This window comes from Podarcis cretensis, assembly GCF_951804945.1.
Source record: "Podarcis cretensis genome assembly, chromosome: 8".
Lineage (NCBI taxonomy): Eukaryota > Metazoa > Chordata > Lepidosauria > Squamata > Lacertidae > Podarcis > Podarcis cretensis.
The window spans coordinates 29272419-29298079 of record NC_137177.1 but is presented as its reverse complement, the minus strand read 5'-3'; the positions used below and the strand labels follow the sequence as shown (position 1 = coordinate 29298079).

Here is a 25661-nt window from a genome sequence, read left to right as displayed (position 1 = left end):
TCCTACCTATACATCACTTTTGCAGTGCAAATTGCCTCCCTTATCTCACCAGCTTGCAACTTAGTTCTGCCAGTCATGTATAGCTTGACCCAAAAGATTGCACAGTAATGGGTGCAATGAGATAAAAGGTTGGGTGGAGAAAGTGGAAACATGCTTAAAGGCCCTTGATGGCCTTTTCTTAAAGGAGAAGCCCAGGGCCAAACTTTGAGCATTCAATAGATCAGGCATGTCCAACTCCCAAAAGACTGCCATCTACTCTCACTATAAAAAAACTGGAAGTGATTTACCCATTGGATTGACCAAAGGTCTTTGGGGGGGGGGAGGGATCACTCAGGATCACACAATTGACCAGGGGCAACCCGCAATCGACTGGTACATCGCAATCGACCTGTTGGACAGCCCTGCAATAGATAAATGAAGCTATCTCTGTTCTCTTTAAAAATACATAAATTAAAAAGGAACTACTGCTCTTTATCCTAGGCTGGAACAAGATATTAAGAAGTTAAAGGCCGACCTGCAGGCAAGCAGGCAGATTGAACAAGAGCTGCGCAGTCAGATTGGCTCTCTGACCAGCACAGAGCGGGGGATTCGGTCTGAAATTGGACAGCTCCGACAAGAAAATGAGCTGCTCCAGAATAAGTAAGTTTGGTTCTCACTTCACAATATAGTGGGCCTTTTCCTCCCAGCTGATTTTTGTACTTGTAATAAAGAACAAAGATAGATTTTTGAAATCTCAAAGCCCAAGCCAGGCAAAGTTTATCTCTCTTGAGCTCCATTCATCATTTCAGTGGAAAGAGATTTAAGATTTAAAAGTTCTTGACTATGCCCAGATAATGGCCTAAATTTTGCACTCTGAACTGTTTGCTATAGTACCAAACTCTTTTAGTACTGACAGTGCTGTAGAAATTAATAACTCTTTCCTATTGATCTGTAAAAATGCTATATGAGCATATGGAGAATGACATTTATCTCTTGTTCAAAGAGGCACATGATTTAAACAGCTAAAGGTCAGACTTAACAGAAATGTTATTCACACATTAGCTCTGCTATAGTGCTGATTTCCTTCCACTCTATTATAATGAAAAGTGATGCACATAGTGTCCCCCTACCCAAATCCTTCCTATTATCCACTGAACTCTTACCCAAACTGGTAATCTGTATACTATATAGGCATCTATATACAAATTTCTCTTAAGACGAGAAATTCTGCTTTGACTTGTAGTGGTTGGAGGTTGTATCCAGTGCTAGTCCTACTCAAAGTAAACCCATTGGTCATGACTTAATTTCACAAATTTTAATGAGTAGGACTAGCACTGAATGCCACTCATGTGTTACCTTCTTCTGAAATTTAGAGAGCAGTCTCCATTTTCTCAGAAGGGAAAGCTGAGTACTTAAAAGAAGTTACACTTCTGGAATAGTACTTTATTTTCTTCTCAGGCTAAAGAAAGCAGCAGGGATCATGTTTCTTTTCTTCCCTCTTTCAGACTACATAATGCTGTGCAAATGAAACAAAAAGATAAGCAGACCATTGGCCAATTGGAGAAAAAACTCAAAGCAGAGCAAGAGGCACGAACCTTTGTAGAAAAGCAGTTGATGGAAGAAAAGAAAAGGAAGAAGTTGGAAGAAGCAACTGCTGCGCGGGCTGTTGCATTTGCTGCTGCTACCAGGTACTGGGCTCCCTCTCTCATAACGCTAGAATTTGGTGACATCCAGTAAAATTGAACATTGGAAGATTCAGGACAAACAAAAGAAAGTACAGTTTATTATATGCATGTGATTTTTTTTAAGGTGTATAATATGAAAAAACAGATTCAGATAATAAAAAGAAATGTCCTGGTCTGTGCCATTTGAAAAAACAGAGTCAGATAATAATAATAAAAGTACTTCACACCGTGCATATTTAAACAGTGATGGCCACCAACTTGGATGGCTTTGAAAGAGGATTTGACAAATTCATGGAGGAGAGGGCCATTGATGGCTAATAGCCATGATGGTTATTCTCTGTCACCACAGTTGGACGCAGCAGTGCTTTTGAATACAGTCAAACCTCAGTTGTCAAACATAATCCGTTCCGGAAGACCGTTCAACTTCCAAAATGTTCAACAACCGAGGTGCGGCTTCCAGTCGGTTGCAATAGCTTCTTGCATTCAAGCGGAAGTCGCGTTGGACGTTTGGGTTCCAAAAAATGTTCAAAAACTGGAGCATTTACTTCTGGGTTTTCGGCATTTGGGAGCCGAAACATTCGAAAACGGAGACGTTTGAGAACTGAGGTTTGACTGTACCAGTTGTTGGAAACCACAGGAGGGCAGAGTGCTTGGATCCTGCGTGCTGGTTTCCCACAGGCATCTGATTGGACACTGTGAGAACAAGATGCCACTGGCCTGATCCAGTAGGCTTTTCTTATGGTCTTATAGTGTTTCAGGTTGCAGGGAGGGATCACATTTTGGTATTCTCTTTTGCTTGATTATCACCAAGCTGTTTTATAGAAACAGCAAAAAGTATGAAGGCATGTGACACTATCACTTGGCCAAAGATAAGCAGACCTGGAAATGTGACTGTCTGATTGTAACAACACTTAAAAAAAAAAAAAGTGGCACACACTGAAAGTCGCTCTCTCCCCACCCCCTTGGTTCTTGTTTTGTTTGGCAGAGGGGAATGCACTGAAACTTTACGAAATCGCATCAGAGACCTGGAGACAGAGTGCAAGAAGTTAACGATTGACATAAAGCTGAAAGAAGATCAGATACGAGATCTAGAAATGAAAGTGCAGGTAATGAGAGTGCACCATGACATTGCATGCCTCCTTCACAGCCTGAACCTGACCCTTCAGAATGCCTGCCACGTTTTCTGTGAGAGAAGAGTGCATAGGGTTGTGTTTCTTTCTGTTATCCTAAATAGGCCGGACTTAGTCTAAAAGCTAATTTTTCTTTGCCATGCCTCCCTCTTTCCTTGAAGGAAACTTGCCTACTTGAGCTTTGCCAAACACCACTTTAAGGTTTTTTTTACACATTACATTTGAAGGTGGTTCATGGATGGCCTGCCCCTTGGGATGTACAAGCCTAGAGCTGAGAAAACACAAATAGTCAAGGAAGCTCCTGACATGCACACACAGTTATCAGCAACTAGTTTTTCATGACTTGGCTCGCTTCTGGAGGCCAAGTTTCATCTGTAATATACTCCTGCATACCTTGTTCTTACAGGTATGCTGAAAACTTTGATCTATTTGCAGATTGCCCTGTTTGTTTCCTTCCCAAAGTGATTGGCACAGGACCACCCCTGTTCAGTATTAAGTAGGAATTGATAGATTTTTATATTCTGCCTTAGTAGGATAATCATCCTGTTTATCCTCATAATACATTTATAATGTTAGGTTAAAATATAATACTCTAAATAAACTAATTGCAGTTTTTGAGCCCTCTTGGAGGAGAGGATAAATTAAAGTAGTGAGGGAATGGTATTTGCTGGGGATAATCAGTGGACAGAGAAAGGGTTAATCACTTGCCCTCCAAAAAGTGTAGTCCCAACCTGAAACAAACTATGATGTTCATTTGTATAACACTCTTACTCCACTGTTAGAAAAGCAAGCTTTGATTAAAGTTTTTAGGAACAGTGTCAGTTTTAAATAGAGACGTGCATTTTAAAAAACTCCGTAAAACATAGTTTCAAGTTTTACACTTGTTTCTGAACCTGTTCATGGTTTCCCCCATAAATTTGCAGTGAAATGTTTCTGTGTTTTCCTCTTCCTCTTCCGCAGGCCCACATAATCAAAGTGGCTAGGGAAAAGTAGCGTAGCCCTTGCTTTGCTACACAGGGAGCTGTGAAATGTACAAGGAATATTTTCGTAATAATCAAAAGCTTCTCACTTGTGTTTTAAAGTGAAAAACAGTTTGACTTTGTGGTTTCGACAGGTATATTAAGTAAAACCTATTTTTTTATTGGCGTTCTCAAGTACATGTAACTCTGGAGGCTAAAATAGTTCATGTACCCCACCCCTAAAATAAAGCCTGGACAGGTTGAGTAACTTGTCAAAACCCCTTAAGCAAACATTTTAATTTACAGAGAGGGAATGTTATATAACATTCTCCCACATTTATCAGGAAGTTGGAATTTATTGAGCTTTTCTCTAGCGCTTCATTATTGTACTCACTTGGCCTGTGGGGCCCCACCTGCTTTCCAGTCCCGATTTGCCTTCTCCTTATTGTGGGGAGAGTCCGCAGTGCAGCGGAAAAGGATATATTTTTCATTGAGGAGGTCCCAGGTTCAAGCTGTGGTATTCCAATTGAGCAAAGTGTGTGCATTCAGGTAGCAGGGCTAAGAAAGATTCTCTGCCTGAGACTCTTCAGAGCAGCTTTCATCCTGGGCTAGATGAAGTGTAAGGCAATATCATGTGTTGATATTTCTCTGAATGATGTCCAAGTGGGCCTAATAGGTTTAGGCCAGCAGTGGAACATGTTTTTTTCAGTCTGAAGGCCGTATTCCCTTCTGGACAACCTTCCAGGGGCCACATGCCAATGCTGTGGAAGACCAGAGGGAGAATTGGGAGGAATGAAATGTTTACCTTTGTGCTGTATGCTAGTTTCTAGCCACACCTCTATCCAGCATCAAGGGAAGCAAGAGACATTATCAGAGCTATAGACTGCAACCAGGCAGGCAACAATGCTCCAGGAGGGTGCAGAGCAAGACCAGATGGGGTTTGTAGCCTTGGGAGAGTCCTGAGGCCAGATAGAGAAGCTTGGAATGTCACATTTGTCCCCCACGCCTAAGGTTCCCCACTTCTGTCTTACACCATGGCTGGCCAACTTCTGATGATGGAAACTTGTGCCATACCTTGGTAAGAACAGGAAGGCCCATGGGCTTAGCTATGTGTGGAGTGCTGCTTATGGTCCTCTCCAGCTGTCAATTGCTCTGCTGCTACTGCATGCTTCCCAGCTCAGCAAACTAGAAGTGACCACCACCATCATTAGAATCTCACTGTTTCAACTGGGACAGTCTCTTTCCCAGTCTGGCATATAGTCCACCTACATTTAGTGCAGGATGTGCAGGTTGACTTGAAGGTTGGCCGCCACTAGCTTAGATCAGATTCTGCCTTTGCTCAACCTGCTTTGCATTGGAGGCTATGGGTAAAGTCTATAATCACCACTCTCATTCCACCCCAGGAAAACTGGTTGTGGGGTCACTGTACTGGCATGAACATAGAGGGTCCATATCTCGGAGTGACTTCCTGGGGGACTCTTCCTGGACTTCTCTTGCTCTGACATAATCTCACAAATTTATATTGACTTCCTAGTTAAATGTGGTTTTCAAGACTGGAAATTTGTGTGTCTTAATCAACAGCAGATTGGAAGAGCCCCCACATCAAGCCAGCTTTGTGTTCTGCAATTGGTACATTGTTCATGCTGAATGAGCCATAAGAATACACTGTAATCTATTCTGAGCCCTTGGGGAGGCTGGGTGAAGAAAACTGTATTACTGCAGCTGAACATGTCAATTTCCAAGCTGCAGCTTCTGCAGAGCTAAATTGCCTTATGAACACGTATATTTTACATACTGCACTTGAGGTCAAAGGATATAACCAAACCCAACATACTGCAGATTTGACCCCAATTTTTCTCCTTCCCCAGCCACAACCCCAGTCTTGTTCTTTCCCCTTTATCTCAGTATAAAGTTGCTGTTTGTAACAGTCCTGCTTTAATTACTCTCAAGGAACTGCGGAAGTACAAAGAGAACGAAAAAGATACAGAGGTGTTAATGTCAGCACTTTCAGCCATGCAGGATAAGACACAGCACTTAGAGAACAGCTTGAGTGCGGAGACGAGGATCAAGTTGGACCTGTTCTCTGCATTAGGAGATGCAAAAAGACAGCTCGAGATAGCTCAAGGTAAGTGGGATTCTCCGTGCTGCTGGGCAAAGTGATAGAAAATGAGGTAGTGCCCTCTACTGTCCAGTGAGATACCATGGATTAGGAGCCAAAGAATCTAGTGATCTGTGCAAACACTGGGGACTGTGTGGGTGCCTGCTGGTTTTTATGCCTTGCTGCATTTTCTTCAACTACTTCAAAGCCTACTCCACAGCCCCTGTCTGCCACAGGACTATGAAGGACTCCATTGGGAAGGATGAGTCAGAAAAGCCCCTATACACACTTCCTGTTCTGCTCGTAGCCCTTTGGATTTTGGCCGCTGGCAGCTGGAACTACCTCTTGGAAATTATTCCTACTTGGAATATATGGGAAATCCTCCCCTCCCCCAATAAATTTGTCCTGTCTTAGTAACCACCACCACCCCAACAAACTTCTAAGCCTTGCTGGTATTATTTTGGCTTTCCTTGAGATTCCTCAGATTTTTTTTGCCTGAGGAAGACCCCAGCGCCACACTGAATTTTGCTTTAGGCAACATTTCAGTAGCCCCTCCATGCTGCTGTAGGGCTCAAACCTTAACCAGCATTTGTTCGGTCAGGTTAACTACTGGTTTGGAGACGTGAGAGTAATTGCTTTGGTCCACCCGAACAGCAGTGACTTGGTCAGACAATCCTAATCAAATGCAGCAAACTCCACACCAAAGAAATCAACAGTGTTTTGTTTCTCTTTAGAGTGGAAGCAAACTGCTAGAAAACAGATGGTTAAATTTTTATTGGATCTCTGAGTGCAACTCCAAGTGCGGATGCTGCAGAAACGTAATGTGGTAGGAAATTAATAGCCCAGGCACAGCTGGAATTCTTCATTTTGTATACTCTGTCCAGGAAAACAAAATGCTGAGGGAAGTGGGAAGAGCAAATAATAAATGACAATTTGCTTAAATAGTTTAATTTGTACTTTTCCCTCCTTAGCTGTTACTTTATTTTCTAACCTTGGGGAAATAACCTTCTTGCATAGGCCTCTATAATAATGCCATTAGAGTTCTTTTCCAGGAAGTTCTAAGGAAATATCGTTTTTTCACCTCCAAGTTTTTAGGAAATCCAGCAGATGTATGTGCCCCCAGACAACCTTCATACAGTACCTTTCTTTACTGTTTGCAGTGATTCAGTTCACAGCTTCTCATTCCTTCCTGTGCTCCTGCTTTGGCACCGCTTTTATTTGTCCAGGCTTTTTTGTTCATTGAGTGGCCCATCCTTTGCCCTCATTTTAAAGTGGGGGCGGTAGGAGAACTCTCAGCTGTCCCTTTCCTGCCTTACTGTGCTGTGATGGTTTCATCATAGCAGGGCAACATGAAGAGCATTGGCCTTGGCAGCAGGGACACAACAAAGGCAAATATTTTGTCTCTCCGGAAAATATTGCTGGAAAGGGCGAGCTCTTTGCTGAGAAAATGCTTGCCAAACTCTGCCCCTTCCTGCTCCTTCCCAGCTCTTCTTTTAATTTGCTTTGGACTGTAAACTTCCACTGTAGCCAGCAGAGGGCGCACAAAGTTAACAAAAGAACAGCGTCTCGCTCTATTTTTGGATGGAAAATCCTATTCAAGATAAAGTCCCATCAGGTCTTCTTTGCCTAAATCATGCTCACCACCAGTACAAACCTATTCCACCCACCCCACTCCATCACCAAATAAAGAAGATAAGTACTGAAGGAAAGAAAGTAGATGTATGATTTCTACCCAAAACTTGGAAATAGGTAAAGCAAGAGTTTCCAGCATTAAGGAAATCTGAATGAACGGGTTAAAATAAAATGTGTTAAGAACACTGTCTTAGTAAAGGCATGCTTGTAAAGATCTTCCTTCCGTTTCACGTGGCTGTAGAGGGAATGTGGAAATTATCTGCCAGATCTAAATCTATTGATTACTGTGGAACACTCAGGTTTTAATTTAGCTTTGCAGTTCTTTTTTAAAAAAAGCTGTGCATGTTGTTTTAAAAAGTAAAGGTATCCCTGACCATTAGGTCCAGTTATGGTTGACTCTGAGGTTGCAGCTCTCATCTCACTTTACTGGCTGAGGGAGCCGGCGTTTGTCTGCAGACAGCTTCTGGGTCATGTGGCCAGCATGACTAAGCTGCTTCTGGCGAACCAGAGCAGCGCATGGAAATGCTGTTTACCTTCCCGCCAGAGTGGTACCTATTTATCTACTTGCACTTTGCCGTGCTTTCGAACTGCTAGGTTGGCAGGAGCAGGGACCGAGCAACGGGCGCTGACCCCGCCGCGGGGATTCGAACCGCCACCCTTCTGATCATGCCACTTCTGATCCCCTCAGACTCCACCCCATAACATGTTTGTCCACAGTTTTTATCTGGTATAAAAACCTGGCATTTGGTGACAGTTCTTTTCCTTCCTCTTTAATATTGCAGGGCAAATAATTCAAAAGGATCAGGAGATCAAGGACCTAAAACAGAAGATAGCAGAAGTCATGGCAGTCATGCCCAGCATAACATACACTGCGGCCACCAGCACACTGAGTCCTGTTTCCCCACATTACTCTTCCAAATTTGTGGAGACCAGCCCTTCTGGACTTGATCCCAATGCCTCAGTTTATCAACCCCTGAAGAAGTAAAGACCAGCTTCCAGTTTGTCACACGGAAGGCATCACACAGAAAAATATCTTGCAGTCAAGATGAAATTTGTATTGTGTGAGACTGTATTGATTTATTGTTTAAAATAAAAAAATAAAAAAGAGGGAAGTGGGGGGAAAGAACCTGAACATCAAGGTTTGGCTAGAACTGCCCATCAGTTTTTTCTTGTAAATTTTTAGAAAACCTCACAGAACTTTATACGGTTTCTTTCTTGGCCAACGCATTAAGGGAAAAAGAACCCATGACTCTTGGTTTTCACATAGCAAATTCTGCCTCTCTTTTTTTCCCCAAAAAGAACACCTCTTGTAAGGTTTCCTCTTGAAAGGATAAATTACCAAAGAGCTCCGCTTGATACAAAACCCTTTCTTCCCATTTTAAAAAAAAAAACATAATGAAGCCAAAATTACAAATTAAGAGTTCAAAGGAATAATGATGGAAATTCCTTAGGGGTTTTTTTTTAAGGGCAAAAGGGTTTAAGTCCTCAAGCAAAGCTTTTGATGATGTTAGTGGATTGTGAGGCAGAGGGACGGGGAAGCGCATGTGCAAGAAATCTATTAGCTTACCCCTCTAAGGACCAAACCATATTTAAGGGGGCATCAGTTTTAAGGGAGGGCATAAGGATTGCAGAAAGGGTGTAGACAATAATGTAACATTGGTGGTTGTGTAAAGTGTTTAGTTTCCCATCGGTGTATTTAGTCACTTGAGAACTGCTAACAGTCTTGTTCAACAGTGCCTTGGGGAAAAAAAGATATTTCAAGAGGAAACTCGTTCATTTAAACTATTTTCTCCTGCTTTCACTATCATCTAGCTTGTAATGCCGAGCTCGTTTTACAGAGTCTACTGCAGATCGTACATGGTAATTTAGGTGCCCATTGCAATCCTAGTTTACATCTCTTTTTTTGTTTGTTTGTTTTGGGTACAAAATCCAACAGTGTTCACATGGTTAGGATATGCTGTAGAGGGCTCAGTAGCAGCAGAGGGAGTGTTTTGGTGAAGGCAGAACTGTGCAATGTACTATATACAAGAGACTGTCAGGTTGGCTCAAGAACACGGCAGTTTGCAGGGTTTTCTTTTTTAAAAAGTCAACTGCGATTACGCTTTATATCATCTTGTGTTTGACAATTTAATTTCAATGGGGCTGACAAAATCTCAGCAGTTGTGCCAAGGAGCTTTTTTAAAAAAATAGTAATTTTTTAAAAAAGAAACTCATAAAATTGCACAAAGATTTAAGTTTAAATGTATATTGTGCATTGGTAGGAAAGTGTGTTGCACTGGCGACTTTCAAAGTGTTTAAGGTTTGGGTGTGGGTGGGAGGGGACATGGTGGGAGGGGTACAAAATCGTATTAGTAACTAGCAAAATTATAAAATCAAACCATTATGATTTTGCCAACATGCAGTGGACTCTGGAAGGACAAAGTTCTTCTTTAAAAACAACAGCAATTTTTAAAGTTTCATATGAATTGGCAAGAATGCCTTGTTTTAAAAGAAATTAAGTAGGACAAGCAAGTCAATAAAAATAGTATTAAAATCCATCATTTTAAATCAGATTCTTTTGAGATAAAAAAAACTTCTAGCTTTAGCCAGGTGTGCATGTTGCTGTCATTTTGCATTTTTGAATCATCTTGTGTAATTGTCACCATGAAAGTGTTACTCAGAAATGTCATAGGTTTTCATCTTTGTGCAAAACATGGACTATTGTCACTGACTTTTTTGTGTTGAGGTTCCCCCATTTTTTATTTTTTTATTTTTATTTTTTTGCTGCCCTTTGGGCACAACTTTTGTTGAAATATTCGGTCTTGGCTGCATTCTTTTTTTTTTCTGTGGGGTTTACAAAAAATAAACATTTTCTTGCAGATAAAGTAGTTTTCTAATTTTTTAAAAGAAGAAATGCTATTATTATTATTATTTATTAGAGTTGTTAGTTGCTTGTAACCTGAAGATCAGTTGATTTGGTGCTCTAGTGCTACAAGCCTTCTCTCACCACAAACTGAAACGATGGGAAAATACACTGGAAAGTGTGGGCTAACACTTGCTTGACACAACTTCATATATCCACCCTGGCATGCCTATTAGAATGAATGACCATTAAATAGCTGACTGTCTTACCTTCCTGATAATGTTGTGCAAACATATCTGTATGGATTCTCTATTAATGGGTCATATGGAAGTGACCTGGGTTAATCTGGTTAATCTTACAATTTTTGGTTGATCAGTAGAATCTGAATATATTTGCTTATGAGGCAAAGCAATTTTCAAGAAAAGTGCACACTGATGGTTTTTATAATGGGGGGCAGGGCGGGGATTATCTAAGAATAGGTTGATTCACACATTACATGGTGAGTAAGTGACCACCCACAACATGCTCCTTCCCACCAGCTGAAACGCTTCATTTTTTTTCTTGTCATCTTTATGAGATTGGAGCCAATGTTACAGATTGACCTTAGCAAGAGCAGCTGCCTGCCAAAGGGAATAGTTGCCTGGCTTGTAAAATCTGTTATGTCTGATCTTACCTAGAAATTTGGCACCAGTTGATCAGGTAGGTTCTGCTCCATGCAAGCGCTTAACCATGAGTTACACTAACCATAGGTTGGTGCTTTAACTTCATTAAGATCCCGAATGTATTAGGTTGCCAAGTTAAGCCCTTTTCCTGGAGAATGTTTGCAAGAAGACAACTGGTGTGCCCTGACTGTGCCTAATCCTTAACAACAGTCTTAGAAATAACAAGAATCTCTGGTTAAGGGAAACAAACCATAGTTAAGCAATACATTTTTTTCCATGTGCCTGGAGAGTGCTTCAAATACAAACCAAATTTAGCCAGACTCTATAGGGCGACCTGATGGACATTGAACCCTACGTTTTTCCTTCTACACATGACAAAATTAGCTCTGGGTATCTGTTTACTCAAACCAAATCATCAATTGGTTTTAAAAAAATGGACCGAAGGTCTGAAAAATGACATTGTTTTATTTATTTCCTACAAAGATCTTTACTTTCCTCCTAAAGCATGCCAAATGCTCAAAGCATTCTTAAATTGAAGTGCAATGCAGTTTGTGAACTCTGCTATCCTTCCTGGATGATTACGACAGACATTACATTGTCCCAATTAAAATTATGAGTTAGGAGAGGTGAAAACTGTGTGTGAAGCATGTCGTGTGTATCTTTTATATGCAATGAGAAATGAATGGAAGGCAATCATTCTAGACAAAGGGAACTGCACTTGGCCAGCCTTTGATACACAGTTATATGAACTGCTTGAAATGAAGAGGAAAATCCCTTCAATTGGCTCATCAACTTTTATTTTCTGTTTTGCCAAATTGTGAAGCCAGGACTGCAGAGAAAGGGGGTGGAGGGAGGTTGGATTATAACAAATTTGGCTTATAATAGACTTCTAACAGAAGAGCTTCAAGTATAATGTTCGCCCCAAATGATTGACTTACTTGGAAATGAATCCATGCGAAGAGAATGCCCCTATCAGTTTTACTTATCACATTCATTATGCATCCACGGATTTATCTCAATTAAGCCCCTTTTCAGTGAAATCTGAAGGATTAATGTTCTATTCATAGATCCAACTAAAAAAAAAAGCACTTTCCCCCCTTCCAGTCCTTTTCTGAAGTCCTATATAATGATTCTGGTAAAAAAAACCAACCCTGAGCAATGATGCCAAAAACTGATTGGACAAGGAAACTGCAGAGAAGCAATTTAAACAGGGGCACTTGCATGGCTGTCCAGAATCCCTTTGGCTTGGGGGGGGGGAGGAGTGAGGAGGAAATCTGGTGACATGAGGGAGCCAATCCAATGCCACTGCCTGCTATATAAAGCTTTTAGTACTAGATCATTCCTCAGTCTGGGTAAGATGTCAGAAGCCACCAGGCTGTTCCTACTTGACCCAAAGGTCCATGCCTGACAGCGTCTAAATTCTGAAAAGTATTTTTTATAGAAATTGTATTTATGTATACAGTGGTACCTCAGGTTACATACGCTTCAGGTTACACACTCCACTAACCCAGAAATAGTGCTTCAGAACTTTGCTTCAGGATAAGAACAGAAATCGGGCTCCGGCGGCACGGCAGCAGCAGGAGGCCCCATTAGCTAAAGTGGTGCTTCAGGTTAAGAACAGTTTCAGGTTAATAACGGACCTCTGGAACGAATTAAGTACTTAACCTGAGGTACCACTGTATAAATGTTTCAAGGCAGCCAACATCATTTTTTTTTTAAAATGCAGAAATGCAGCAAAAGCAGAAGATCAAATAGGGGAGTAGGAAAAAAGCAGAAGAGGAAATATTCACCACAGTGGCTCAGAGGTGCAATGACTTTTTTTTTAAATTAAAACAACATGTAGCTTTCGTCACCAGAAGTTCAAAAGCAGAGGGGTGGAAGGAGCTGGAAATTGGCCCCACAGCCTCAGTGCCATTGTGAGGAAGGCCCTCTCAGGGATAATTCACATACCACTCCATACCTCAACTGCAAGGTAACCAGAGCAGGCTCTCCAAAATGGTTCCTGAGGGAGAAGAAAGTTCTGTAGGTATCTACTTAGACCCATTGAAATGGGCCTAAGTCATGCCCATTTCAATGGGTCCACTCTGAGTCAGACTAGTATGGGATACAACCCCACATACCTTACTTTTCAAAGCACAATCCTATTTGAAATATGGTCCAGGCCTGGTCCAAGTCTACCTTAAATCTAAAGAGGCTTAAGGATAGACAGCAGGAAGGGCAGTTGATGTGATGGCCTAGGACTCGGGCTCGGAACCAGAACCGGAACCGGAGGAGTCTCAGTCCGCACCGGATCCTCTGCCTCAGGCATCATCTTAACTGAGTCTGGGGCCTGATTCTGAAGAGCCCCAGTCTGCACAGATTCCCCTGCAACAAGCTCCAGCTGAGCGGAGTCAGGGCCTGAGCCTGCCCTGGCTCCAGATGCGGGGATTACCTCGTTACCCTCTGCTGGGTAATCACGTACAGCTGCTCCACTACCTGTTGGGTCAGGAGAGGCTGAGATGGCCTCTGGGCCTAGTAACCCACCGACATCTCCCAAGCTGCAGAGACTCAGGTCTGAGAGAATGTAGGAATGCCCGCAGGAGGAATGCTCACCTTCGGGCGAGACAGGGAGGTGAGTCACCGGGGATCAGGACCGGCCATTACTCTGATGGAGATAAAAGGCTGTCGGACACCACCCCAGGTTGCGGGAGCAACGTTGCTGTTTGCCAGAACCTGCCTGTGATCCTGTGCCTGACCTAGCCTGGTTTCCTGCCTTGTGACTTCCCTTGCCCTGCTGGACTGACTCCTCGCAGAATCCATGGATTCGGGACCGGACCGGGACCGCGTTCCTCGGGTTTACCCCCGGCCCAGCACAGTTGAGATCCAGGTATGGCTGTAGGTGCAGTTGGTAAAAGGTATTTCTGAGTCTCCAGTGACAGAGCTGGATTCAGACATACCCCCAAACTGCAAACCTGCTCCTTCGGGGGAGTGCAAATGGGTGTTTGAATTGCAGGTGTTATATGAAAATGTTGATTTTTTTCTGTGGTATAATGTATTTATGTTTATGTTCTTAAATGTAAGTGGCTTGGAGACCTTTTAGGTATCAAGCAACTAATAAGTCTAAATAATAATGATTGCAATAACAACCACCTAGACTACCTTACAGGGTTGTTGTGAGGATAAAATGAGAGGGAAGGCCCTTGAATGCCTTGGAGAAAGAGTGGGAGAAAGTGCAGATAAATAGCCTTACCAGAATGAATAGAAAAAGCCTGTGATGCTTCCCTTTCTTTGAAGGGACAGCTGAGCTAGTGTTATAGCTTACTCAAAATACTAATTAGTATTGGTTTTTTTAAAAAGAAAAAGAGAGCAAATCTGAAATTTCTTTGTACCTTAATTGAATCCCATTTTCTCTGATATGCTGCCTGATAAATGCCACAGAAGCATTGCGGCAAATCATCTTTAATAAGAAAGTGGGGGAGACCAGAGAAACTAATCCAATAAAGTTGAAAGGGAAAGAGAAGCATCTTTTTATTTCTAAATTTCCTCTCTCTGGCAGTTTGAGCAAAGCATTGTTTTAGGACTGTGTTGTCAGAAGGGAAAAAATCTTCCTTTCCGCCACTTAGCAGATTTTGACATCTCCTCTGCAGATTGAAAGGAAGCTTCTTGCATAATTATTGCAATTATTTCCCCTCTAAATTTAGGCGGGATGGCAATGAATGATGGCTCAAGAAGAAATGTAAGCTATACTTGGATAAGTGTGTTTTAATCTGTATTTGGAAGCGTGCTGGGTGTTTGGAAAGGTGACATGCATTTTGAAAATTGCTGCAGTTAGGTCAGGTTTGTCTGTTCTGTTCTCATGTGAGAGCCATAATGATGGTGTGTGCCACACATTGGCTATGTCTAAATATATAAATGCTCAAGCTTACGCCTATATAATTTTGTATGTGATTGAGTGTTTGTCCCCCTAGGTGCTCTGGTTTTTGTTTTTGTTTTAATCACACATCAAAGTTTAACTGTAGAAGGCCTGTAGCTTAATGGAGAGAAAGAGAGAGATGCCTCTGTCACCAGCTTTTTCCAAATGAATGCAGGTCTGCAGGTTTTTCTGGAATCTTCAGCTTTTGCTAAAGCAAATAAATAAATGTGATGGTAAGCTAAAACAGGCTTTTACTATCCAGCATTTCTGGTTTCCAAACCTGATAGCTTTATCCTACCAGTATTTTCTGCAGCAAACATTAAATATCTAGACACCACCTGTGCATTTTGGAGAGTTTATTGAGGCAGGGCTAGCAAAGGAAGATGTGTGAATACAAGTTTATGATATCTCTGCTGTGGGAATCATTCTCGTGGTCTTCAGCTGGTGGGCCGGTGGCCTATCCCTATGTAAAAATATATGGTCTGAGAAGTAGGTCTCCAAAAGTGTGTTTGGAAGGGCTGGTGTAATGCTGACATGTCATCAAGGCAGGACCCCTTGGGGCAAATGTCCAGGGCCCCACTCAACAGAAGGAGCAGGAAAGCGCCCTCCCCCCCAAGCTGCTGGGTGAGGGGAGCCAATGGGTTTCAAACTCTGGGTGAGTTAGGGACTTCTTCTGCATGCGAAGACATTCATGTGAATGAAACCAATAGTGGGTCGAATGGTCAAGATGGCAGCAGAGGGAAGTCAGGGGCAGGTGGGGCTTGTCCACCTAGGAAGGTAGCCCATCGAAAAACAATGGTGAAGCATTAAACCATACCAGAAGAGAATTAAAATTACACCATTACAACAACTCGTTGACATACATCAACATTTATTATCATCTGAAAGCATAAGTGACTTCTGCTTCCTTAAAGCCAATTTAACAAGATTTACAGACCTATATGTTATATAATAATCTGTGCTGGTCAATATGAATAAAAAATTTTTACTTAGAGAGTTATTTCTAATCCCAGCCATAATGGGCAAGTGGCATTAGATCCTCGGGTCTGAATACAATTAGCATTGCAGTAAAAAGTTACTAGGTCCTCTACTTCAGGCATTTAACTAGGCAATGACTGCATTGCAAGAGCTTGGGCTAGATGACCCTTTGTGTCCCTTCCAACTCTACTATTCTATAATTCTATGATTCTAAGACTAACTAGCCATCCTACACCAAGCACCAAAATGTCCCTTCAGCTCCATCAGCTGTAAGGAATTCAATTTACATCTAGTCAAAAGCCATCACACCTCATAGGAGCAAATAAATGTGAAATATGGAGGCGATTTCCCAGGAAGGATGGTGGCACCTTACTAGTATGATAGTATTGGAACAGCAGCCAGCCACAAATGTCATGGTGGTCCGATGCCACATGATGTCAGGTGTAAAGCAGGAAAAGATGGGCTTGGGTCTTAAAAGTTCCTCAGTCCTGTCTAAAATTACCTGACGGAGCTAGTGATGATGCTGTTCTCCTCCCCCCCCCCCCCATCACAATGTTGTGAGCTGTCCTAGAACAATGATGGGTTTAAGCGATCTCAGTGACGTGTGTGAGGAAGGAAAGAAATAGGAGGAGAGCAACGGGAGTCCAGATTAGCTACTGATGAGGGAGGCGGTTAGAAAAAGGAGCCTCGTCAGTCTTTTTGCTATACGTCCACAGCGTGAGGCACGACATCAGCAGCCAGCCTCCTTCTCACGCTGTGATTCTCCACTGCCGCACTGTGGGACTTTGAGCATTTCACAAAGCAGCATTTCACACAAAAGCAAAGCTTACGCACTGGAGAAGGACCCTTCTCCCCCGCCCCCGCTCCTTTTCGTCTTTTGTTAAATGGATGCATTCCTGGTCATGTGTCCTGCTCAAAGCCAGGACATTCCATTGACAGTTCATGTTGCAGTCTACCTGCCATGACCGGTCTGGACCACTAGTAGGGATGGACAGACCTGTCCTTGCTGGTTCTCTCAGTTTCTACTTCTTCCAAACTTAGGTTTAGTGGTCCACATTTCTGCAGCAATTTTCAGTTGCAAAGGGGCTTGGGATCCTTGGGACCAGGTGGCTAGATATTGCCCAGCCAGATGCCCAAAGAGAAAACATGGTGCTCTGTTTTACTGGGATGCTCCACTATCTCTAGCCACTTATTGCTGAGAATAGAAATAACTCTCTCTTAGGTAAATACTTTTTTTCATATCTGGTCATATTCAACTTACCAAATATCCACACTTCCTCTTGTCCCACTGCTTTCCTCTGGGGAAAACTGCTCTTTAGTGCTCAGCTGGAGCAAATGGCAATCGGGTTTTGCTGTGTGTTCTGACTTAGAGCTAAAGAGTGAGTTTTCCCTGGGGAAAAAGTGGAGCAAGGGGGGAAAACCTATTGAACTCATGTTTTCTAGGCACAGTGTGGTTTTACTCACAGCAGACCCACTAAAATGAAGGAACATGACAAAAATAGGCCCATTAGTTCCAATGGAGATACTCTGAGTAAAACTTACCTGAATACCACACATTGACTGGAACAGGTTATATGATTTATAGGACTTTCAAATCTGTTAAGGAGGTGGAGATGGCTTACCTTTTCAGATGATAATAAGTGTTGATATATGTCAATGAGATACTGTACTTGAGAGCTCTAGCAAGGGTTGCCAGGTCAGGAGCATTTCAAGGCCTAACCTGAGACCTAGGAGTGGCCCCTGGTGATGTCATGAAGGCAGGCCCTGGAGACGGAGGTTAATTGGGACAGCAGAGCAGAGGAGGACAAACCCCACAAAATTGCTATAATTTGCAATCTCTGCTGGACTGAAGCTTGCAAGCTGCCTTCACGGTCTTCTTTTTAAAATTAGAGACATTCTTCCTCACTTGGAAATTCAAGGCCTCTTCCTGGAGGGGCCCAGGCAAACGCAAACCTAGAGACTTCAGGTTAGACCCGGAGTTCTGGCAACCTTAGTGCTATCTCCATTTCAACTAATGCCAAAGAGGCTGTGGAAATTCTGAACCACTGCCTGGGTGGATATGGTGAAAGAATGGATGGGGGTTACCAAGTTGAGGCTCAAGTCAGAGGTACCGTTGTCCAGTCGATGGGTGAATTCAGCATGGAGAGTACAGCCTGTTCTGGACAGAGTTGCACTCCATCTGAAAGATCCAGTTCACAATTTAGGAGTGCTTCTGAAACCAACCACGTTTTTGGACGCCTGGGGGGGCTTCTGCAGCCAGCCATGCTTTTGCCCATCTTCAGCTGCTGATGCACAAACAGCTCCCCTTCCTGGAGTGCACAGATCTGGCCACAGTGCCTTGCTCACCTCCTGGCCAAGGAGAAGGGAGGGGAGGGAGGAAAAAATGGGCAGATGCTTCCTCCCATTGCTTTACCGCAGGGGTGGGAGATCCTTTGCAGCACAAGGGCTGCATTGCCTTCTGGGCATTTTTCCAGCGGCCAATGAATGGGAAATGTACAGTAGACTTGTTTCTACACCCCACCCCCTCTATTCTCCATCCCTGTGGACTCCAGTCATTCAAATTTCAATGGCGCCATGTGCAATATTTGCCCCCCAGCAAATCTCTCCCCTTCCATTCTGCTCAATTCACTACGTCATAGTTGCAACACCCCCCTAGGCTTGGCATCCAGTGCAGTAGATCCACCTCTGATCTAGGTGAGCAAAAGGTATGATCAGATTTCAAGGACACCTTCCAGCAAGGCAAAAACATCCAAGGAGGGTGCCATGCAGGGCAGGAGAGGGGGGTGGCCTTGCGAGGGAGTACCCTGGGAAGAGTCCCAAGAGCCAGACAGAAAGACCTGAGGTGTCTCCATGGGGACTTGAGTCTGATGAAGAGCTCTAGCAAACTTGAAAGCTTGCACACAATTTGGTGAGCCTGTGGTTGGTCTAATAAAAGTATCGCCCTAATGTTGGTTTTGATTTTTCTTTTCTTATGGGCCAACTTAGCTGAGTTTGCTGCTAAAGAAACAAACAGATTGCAGAGCCTCTGCAGTAGATATTTGTAGTATGTCGCTGCTACTAACCCTCAGTGCACTTTTAAAAAAAAAAAGGGAGGGGAAATATGTTTGAAGCTTCCAGTAATGTCACACACTTTGGGCTCTAGCTGTTGATGATCGTTACCTCGACAAGAAGCCACAGGCCGTAAATTCACACTTTCTCTCTCCTCCGGGGACAAGTGCTCATTGCTTCACCCCATGGACCCAAAACGGCAGTGGAATTTAATTTTTGAAAGACTTGTTATTCAAAACGTTGCCTGTGGATTAATAAAAGCATCAATTATTAAAACCCAGCAAATGCTCCCTGGTGGTTGTTTTTCTGCAAAGTTAATGTTTAAACGCAGAAGGTCGTTTGCAAGCTTAAGCAGAAATATCCTTTTTTATTATTGCAGGCAGGCAGGAGACCCTTTCCCAATCTCCAGCTTGGTGCTTTTTCATTCACCCTTTTCCATAATGAACTCTGAGAAAGAGGGAAGTCCTCAACTGTGTGACTGCAAGGCTGCTTAAAGCCTCATGAGGAACGGTTGAAGGAGCTGGGTGTGTTTAGTCTGGTAAAGAGGAGACAGATATGCTAGCCATCTTCAAATATCTAAAGGACTTGCCACACGGAAGATGGAGCATGCTTGTTTTATCCTGCTCCGGAGGCTAGGATCCAAACCAATGGATTCAAGTTACAAGGAAGGAGATTTTGACTAAACGTCAGGAAGAACATTCTGACAAAAAGAGCTGTTCGATAGTGCAATGGACTCCCTCAGGAGGTGGTGGACTCCCCTTCCTTGGAGGTTTTTAAGCAGAGGGTAGATGGCCACCTGCCAGGGATGCTCTAGCTGAGATTCCTGCATTGCAAGGACTTGGACTAGATAGATTATCATTGGGATGTCTTCCAGTTCTACAAGTCTATGATTCTATGATGTTAACTTGAGTCACTAACATAGTAATGGGGTAGATATTCAATTCCATTCGCATTTAAAAGCTTATCAACCCAATTTGCGCTTTCTGAAACAAGATATGAACTGCAACACAACACAAATTCAAAACTTGCACTTCTCGATATTATGCTGTCCAGCGAAGTCATGTATACAAAAATGCATAGACCGGGGTCTTGTGTGCATTAACATGCATATATTAGTGAAGGTAACACCGAAAAATGCATTATATTAGGGGCAATTTTGTTGCAAAGATGTTATATTAGCCATAGGTCTTCAACCAGTGGGTCAGGACCCACAGCTGGGTCACGAGGCCATACCACATGGGTCTCAGCAAAGCTATGTCACCAGGTTGGATTCCAGCTTAGGCTGACCTGACCAAAGGATAAGGCATTTCTGGATAAGGAAGTGCTCCTCTGATTAAAATTACCAATTTCCACGAGTGCTGCAGAGTCATTTTTTAATACAATGCATATTTCTGGCCAGCCACATGCTCATGCCTTTCTCTTGCCACATTGCAGGATTGGTTTTCATTTAGCAGTCATGCTAAGGTAACACTATGTACAGTATATTGCTTTGTGGGTTGCCATTTTGTGAAAAGTGAAAATGTGAAGTGTGTTCCACGTTGTAGCCTGGGAGTCAGAGGTGGGTCCTGGGTCCCATCCAGTTGAAAGCCACTCTATGAGGTAAAAATGCAGACAAAACTGTGTATATTGTGATAAATTCACACTAAAATGCTGGTGGGTTTGTTTGTTTTTAGAAAAATCCACAGAAGACCAGCATACAGGTCAGTTTTCTTGTGAGGAGTAAATACTGGAGATTTACACATATTTTTTTTAAATGATAATAAACTTATTTTTAAACGCATACATAGGACCATCTAAGAAGAGCCCTGGTGGTGAATTGAGCCAAAGGCCCATCTATGCTGTCATCCTGTTCTCATAGATGATATTTATTATTATTTATTATTATTATAAAGTTCTCCACTTAAAAGGCTTGTTGGGAAAGGAAAGTCTTCGACAGGAGCCGAAAAGACAGTAGAGATGACACCTGTCTGATATGTAACAGCAGAGGAACCAGATGCCTATGAAAAGACTGCAAGCAGGACCTGAGTGCAATGGAGCTCTGTGCACTTGCAGTTTCCCAGCTACTGGCATTCTGAGGCATCCTAGCATCTGGATGGCCGCTATGAGAACAGAATGGGAGACTAAATGGGCTTTTCCACCTGAACCAGGCTACACAATAAATGTGAGAGAGGGGGAGATGGGTGTGCTATTTTTCATACCTAAACATCAGATTCAAATCCTTGGGCCATGCAGATGTTCTGCAGTAACACCTGGACAAAGCCTTTTTCTCCCCGCTCTTCTCCAATTTCCTAATGGTTCACAAAGCACTACTTGCTATATCATGTTTTTTTATTATTATTTAAGGCCTTGCCAAAAGGTTAAAAGACTTGAGCTACGGTCCACAGCTTCAGGTTTGTTTCAAAGCCTGTCAAGGGACTCAGAAACTGCAGTGTCACATTCTCCAGATGTTGTTTGTTACAAATAAATCTACACCTTCTGCAGGGAGGTGGGACCGATTCGGATGGTCCGCCCCCGCCACTTAATGGATCCAAATGGTTTCCAGAGAGTGGTAGGGGATGCTTTATCCCATGTTGATGGCCTTTCAGCTGATTCCCTGGTGGCCCGCTGGAATGTGGAGTTAACCAGGGCTATTGACTGTTTGGCTCCGAAGCGCCCTCTCCGATTGCATGGAGCCCGGACAACCCCGTAGTTTTCCACAGATCTGAGGGCAATGAAACAATTGTTGAGACGGCTAGAGCGCCGGTGGCGGATAACTCATTCCGAATCTGACCGGACACAGGTTAGAGCTCAACGTCGAGCCTACCAAGTGGCGATAGCGACGGCGAAGAAGACTTTCTTCACCGCCTCTATTGCATCTGCAGAAAACAGCAGCAGGAGACTTTTTCAGGTGGTTCACAATTTAGCAGAACCACCTGCGACATCGGGGCCTAGTACGGGCCACATGATCTCCTGCAATGATTTTGCAAAGTTTTTTGCAGATAAAATCGCTCAGATTCGGGAAGAAGTAGACTCCACCGTGGGAGCAGGGCCAGGGCGGGAGAGTGCTAGAGTCCTGTCTAGTCAAGTTGTGTGGGATCAATTCCAATCTGTTACCTCCGAGGATGTGGACAGGCTGCTTGGACGAGTGAAGCCAACCACCTGTCTCCTGGATCCTTGCCCATCCTGGCTTATAAAAGCTAGCCGGGAAGGACTGGGCAATGGGCTTCGTGGGGTGGTGAATGCTTCCCTCCGTGAGGGAGCCTTACCAGACCCGCTGAAAGAGGCGGTTATTAAACCGCTTCTTAAAAAACCATCTTTAGATGCGGCCACGATGGCCAATTATCGCCCAGTCTCAAATCTTCCATTCTTGGGCAAGGTGATTGAGCGAGTGGTTGCTGAACAACTCCAGGCACGCCTGGAAGAAGCGGACCATTTGGATCCCTTCCAGTCAGGATTCAGGCCTCATCATGGGACTGAAACTGCCTTGGTCGCACTGGTTGATGATCTCCGGCGGGCTGGGGACAAAGGTGAGAGCTGTTTCCTAGTTCTGCTGGATCTCTCAGCGGCGTTTGATACCATCGACCATAACATCCTTCTGGACCGTTTTGAGGGGCTGGGAGCTGGGGGCACTGTCATACAGTGGTTCCGCTCCTTCCTCCTGGGCCGTGTTCAGAAAGTGGTGGTGGGGGATGAGTGTTCAGACCCCTGGGCTCTCACTTGTGGGGTGCCTCAGGGTTCTGTCCTCTCCCCCATGCTTTTCAACATTTACATGCAGCCACTGGGAGAGATCATCAGGAGGTTTGGGCTGGGTGCTCATCAGTATGCGGATGATACCCAGCTCTACCTCTCTTTTAAATCAGAACCAGTGAAGGCGGTGAAGGTCCTGTGTGAGTGTCTGGAGGCGGTTGGAGGATGGATGGCGGCTAACAGATTGAGGTTGAATCCTGACAAGACAGAAGTACTGTTTTTGGGGGACAGGAGGCGGGCAGGTGAGGAGGATTCCCTGGTCCTGAATGGGGTAACTGTGCCCCTGAAGGACCAGGTGCGCAGCCTGGGAGTCATTTTGGACTCACAGCTGTCCATGGAGGCACAGGTCAAATCTGTATCCAGGGCAGCTGTTTACCAGCTCCATCTGGTACGTAGGCTGAGACCCTATCTGCCTGCAGACTGTCTCGCCAGAGTGGTGCATGCTCTGGTTATCTCCCGCTTGGACTACTGCAATGCGCTCTACGTGGGGCTACTTTTGAAGGTGACCCGGAAACTACAACTAATCCAGAATGCAGCAGCTAGACTGGTGACTGGGAGCGGCCGCCGAGACCATATAACACCAGTCTTGAAAGACCTACATTGGCTCCCAGTACATTTCCGAGCACAATTCAAAGTGTTGGTGCTGACCTTTAAAGCCCTAAACGGCCTCGGTCCAGTATACCTGAAGGAGCGTCTCCTCCCTCATCGTTCTGCCCGGACACTGAGGTCCAGCTCCGAGGGCCTTCTGGCGGTTCTCTCACTGTGAAAGCCCAAGTTACAGGGAACCAGGCAGAGGGCCTTCTCGGTAGTGGCGCCCGCCCTGTGGAATGCCCTCCCATCAGATGTCAAAGCGATAAACAACTACCTGACATTCAGAAGACATCTGAAGGCAGCCCTGTTCAGGGAAGTTTTTAATATGTGACATTTTAGTGTATTTTTCATCTTTGTTGGAAGCCGCCCAGAGTGGCTGGGGAAACCCAGCCAGATGGGCGGGGTACAAATAATAAATTATTATTATTATTATTATTATTATTATTATTATTATTATTATAGCTGCAGCAGCAGGGTAAAACCAAAAGAGAGGCCAGGAAAACCTAAAATACTGAAATAGAAGCTTCTGGTGTCAAGTGAAACCATGGCTGCCTTTTGTAAAGCTTGATTGCTTGCTAATGGCACCTGATGTTAGGCTGCTGGGGGGTTTTGTGACAAAAAATAGCCAGCTCAAGAGGCTTAGTCAATGGCTTTTGAGAGCTGGAAGATGTTTGCTTTAATTAACAGTGATGGCTACCAGCTACCAGCAGCGGTGGTTGGGACTGGTAGGGCAGAAGGCCAGGAGACCAAACTCTTTTTAAAAAATACTCTTTTTAAAAAACAACAGGGTTTTTTTAAAAAGTATTTTTAAAACTCTTTTTAATTGTTTGTTTAATTGTATATTTTAACTATGGATGCTTTCATAGGTAAAGGTAAAGGTACCCCTGCCCGTACGGGCCAGTCTTGACAGACTCTGGGGTTGTGCGCCCATCTCACTTAAGAGGCCAGGGGCCAGCGCTGTCCGGAGACACTTCCGGGTCACGTGGCCAGCGTGACATCGCTGCTCTGGCGAGCCAGAGCCGCACACGGAAACGCTGTTTACCTTCCCGCTGGTAAGCGGTCCCTATTTATCTACTTGCACCCGGAGGTGCTTTCGAACTGCTAGGTTGGCAGGCGCTGGGACCGAGCAGCGGGAGCGCACCCCGCCGCAGGGATTCGAACCGCCGACCTTTCGATCGGCAAGTCCTAGGCGCTGAGGCTTTAACCCACAGCGCCACCTGCGATGCTTTCATGGTACTGTGCATTTTGATGATGGATTGATTCTACGGTTGTAAAGCGCTTAGAAGCCATTTTAGCACATACGCAGCATATAAATTAATAATAAATGGGTGAAATTCAATGTCATGCTAAAACAATTGTTCCTTCAGCGCAAGCATTTCTGCTTCCCACACTAAATGATTTTTCCTCTCCTCGCCCCCCACCATGCACTGTTTCTCGGGGTTCTCCTGACCCTCCAGAGCAGATCTGGGGGGGGGGGCAGGAGTTAAGCACCATTGCACTAACAGGACACATTGTGCTGGCTCCCTCTAGTCCAACTATTCAGTTGAATCTGGCCCCAATATTTATTACTACTACTACTACCTTCTTCTTTGGTGATCATTCGTAGCCAAGTAAGATTGTCTTCCATGTGTCTGCAGTGATCCACACATCCTTTCACAGTGGGGACGTACGTTTCCAGGCAGGAGTTGATCACGGTGAGGGCTTGCCAAACGTGCCTTCCTCTTAGCTCATTTCTCCCTTTCGTCCTGAGTTCGATCGTCTTCAATGTCCATGGCACCTTTGGTAAAGTCTGTTCTCCAATTGGAGCGCTCGCAGGCCAGTGTTTCCCAATTGTTGGTGTTTATACTACCGTATTTTTTGCCCTATAGGACGCACCGGCCCATAGGACACACCTAGTTTTTTTTGGGGGGGAAATAAAGGGGAAAAAATTATTTTCCCCCCCAGCCGCGGATATCTGCCCGAAGCGCAGGGTGCTGTGCTTCAGCACGCCCCGTGCTCCGGGCAGCAGGCTGCTGTCTGCAGCCTAGGGAGCCCTGCGGGAACTCCCGCAGGGCTCCCTAGGCTGCGAATATCTGCCCGAAGCGTGGGGCGCTCTGCTTCAGCGCGCCCCGTGCTCCGGGCAAGCAGGCTGCTGTCCGCAGCCTAGGGAGCCCTGCGGGAACTCCCGCAGGGCTCCCCAGGCTTGCTGATAGCTTCCTGAAGCGTGGAGAGTGAGAGGGATCGGTGTGCACTGACCCCTCTCGCTCTCCACGCTTCAGCGAAAGCCTGCATTCGCCCCATAGGACGCACACAGATTTCCCCTTCATTTTTGGAGGAGGAAAAGTGCGTCCTATAGGGCGAAAAATACGGTACTTTTTTTTGGATTTGCCAAGAGAGAGTTTTTAAACCTCTTTTGTTGACCACCAACATTATGCTTTCCATTTTAAAGTTTGGAATAGA

General features: G+C 44.2%; 1 protein-coding gene across 1 annotated transcript in view; it reads left to right on the top strand.

Moving 5' to 3' along the window:
- The window catches only part of MACO1 (macoilin 1), a 65307-nt gene extending 54960 nt beyond the window's left edge, over positions 1-10347 (top strand). Inside the window, exons 7-11 of the mRNA XM_079987732.1 lie at positions 481-639; positions 1485-1667; positions 2650-2770; positions 5704-5878; positions 8266-10347. Of these exons, the coding sequence (XP_079843858.1) occupies positions 481-639; positions 1485-1667; positions 2650-2770; positions 5704-5878; positions 8266-8468 (841 nt within the window). The 3' untranslated portion in view covers positions 8469-10347. The remainder of the gene's footprint in view (positions 1-480; positions 640-1484; positions 1668-2649; positions 2771-5703; positions 5879-8265) is intronic.
- The last annotated feature ends 15314 nt before the right edge of the window (positions 10348-25661 follow it).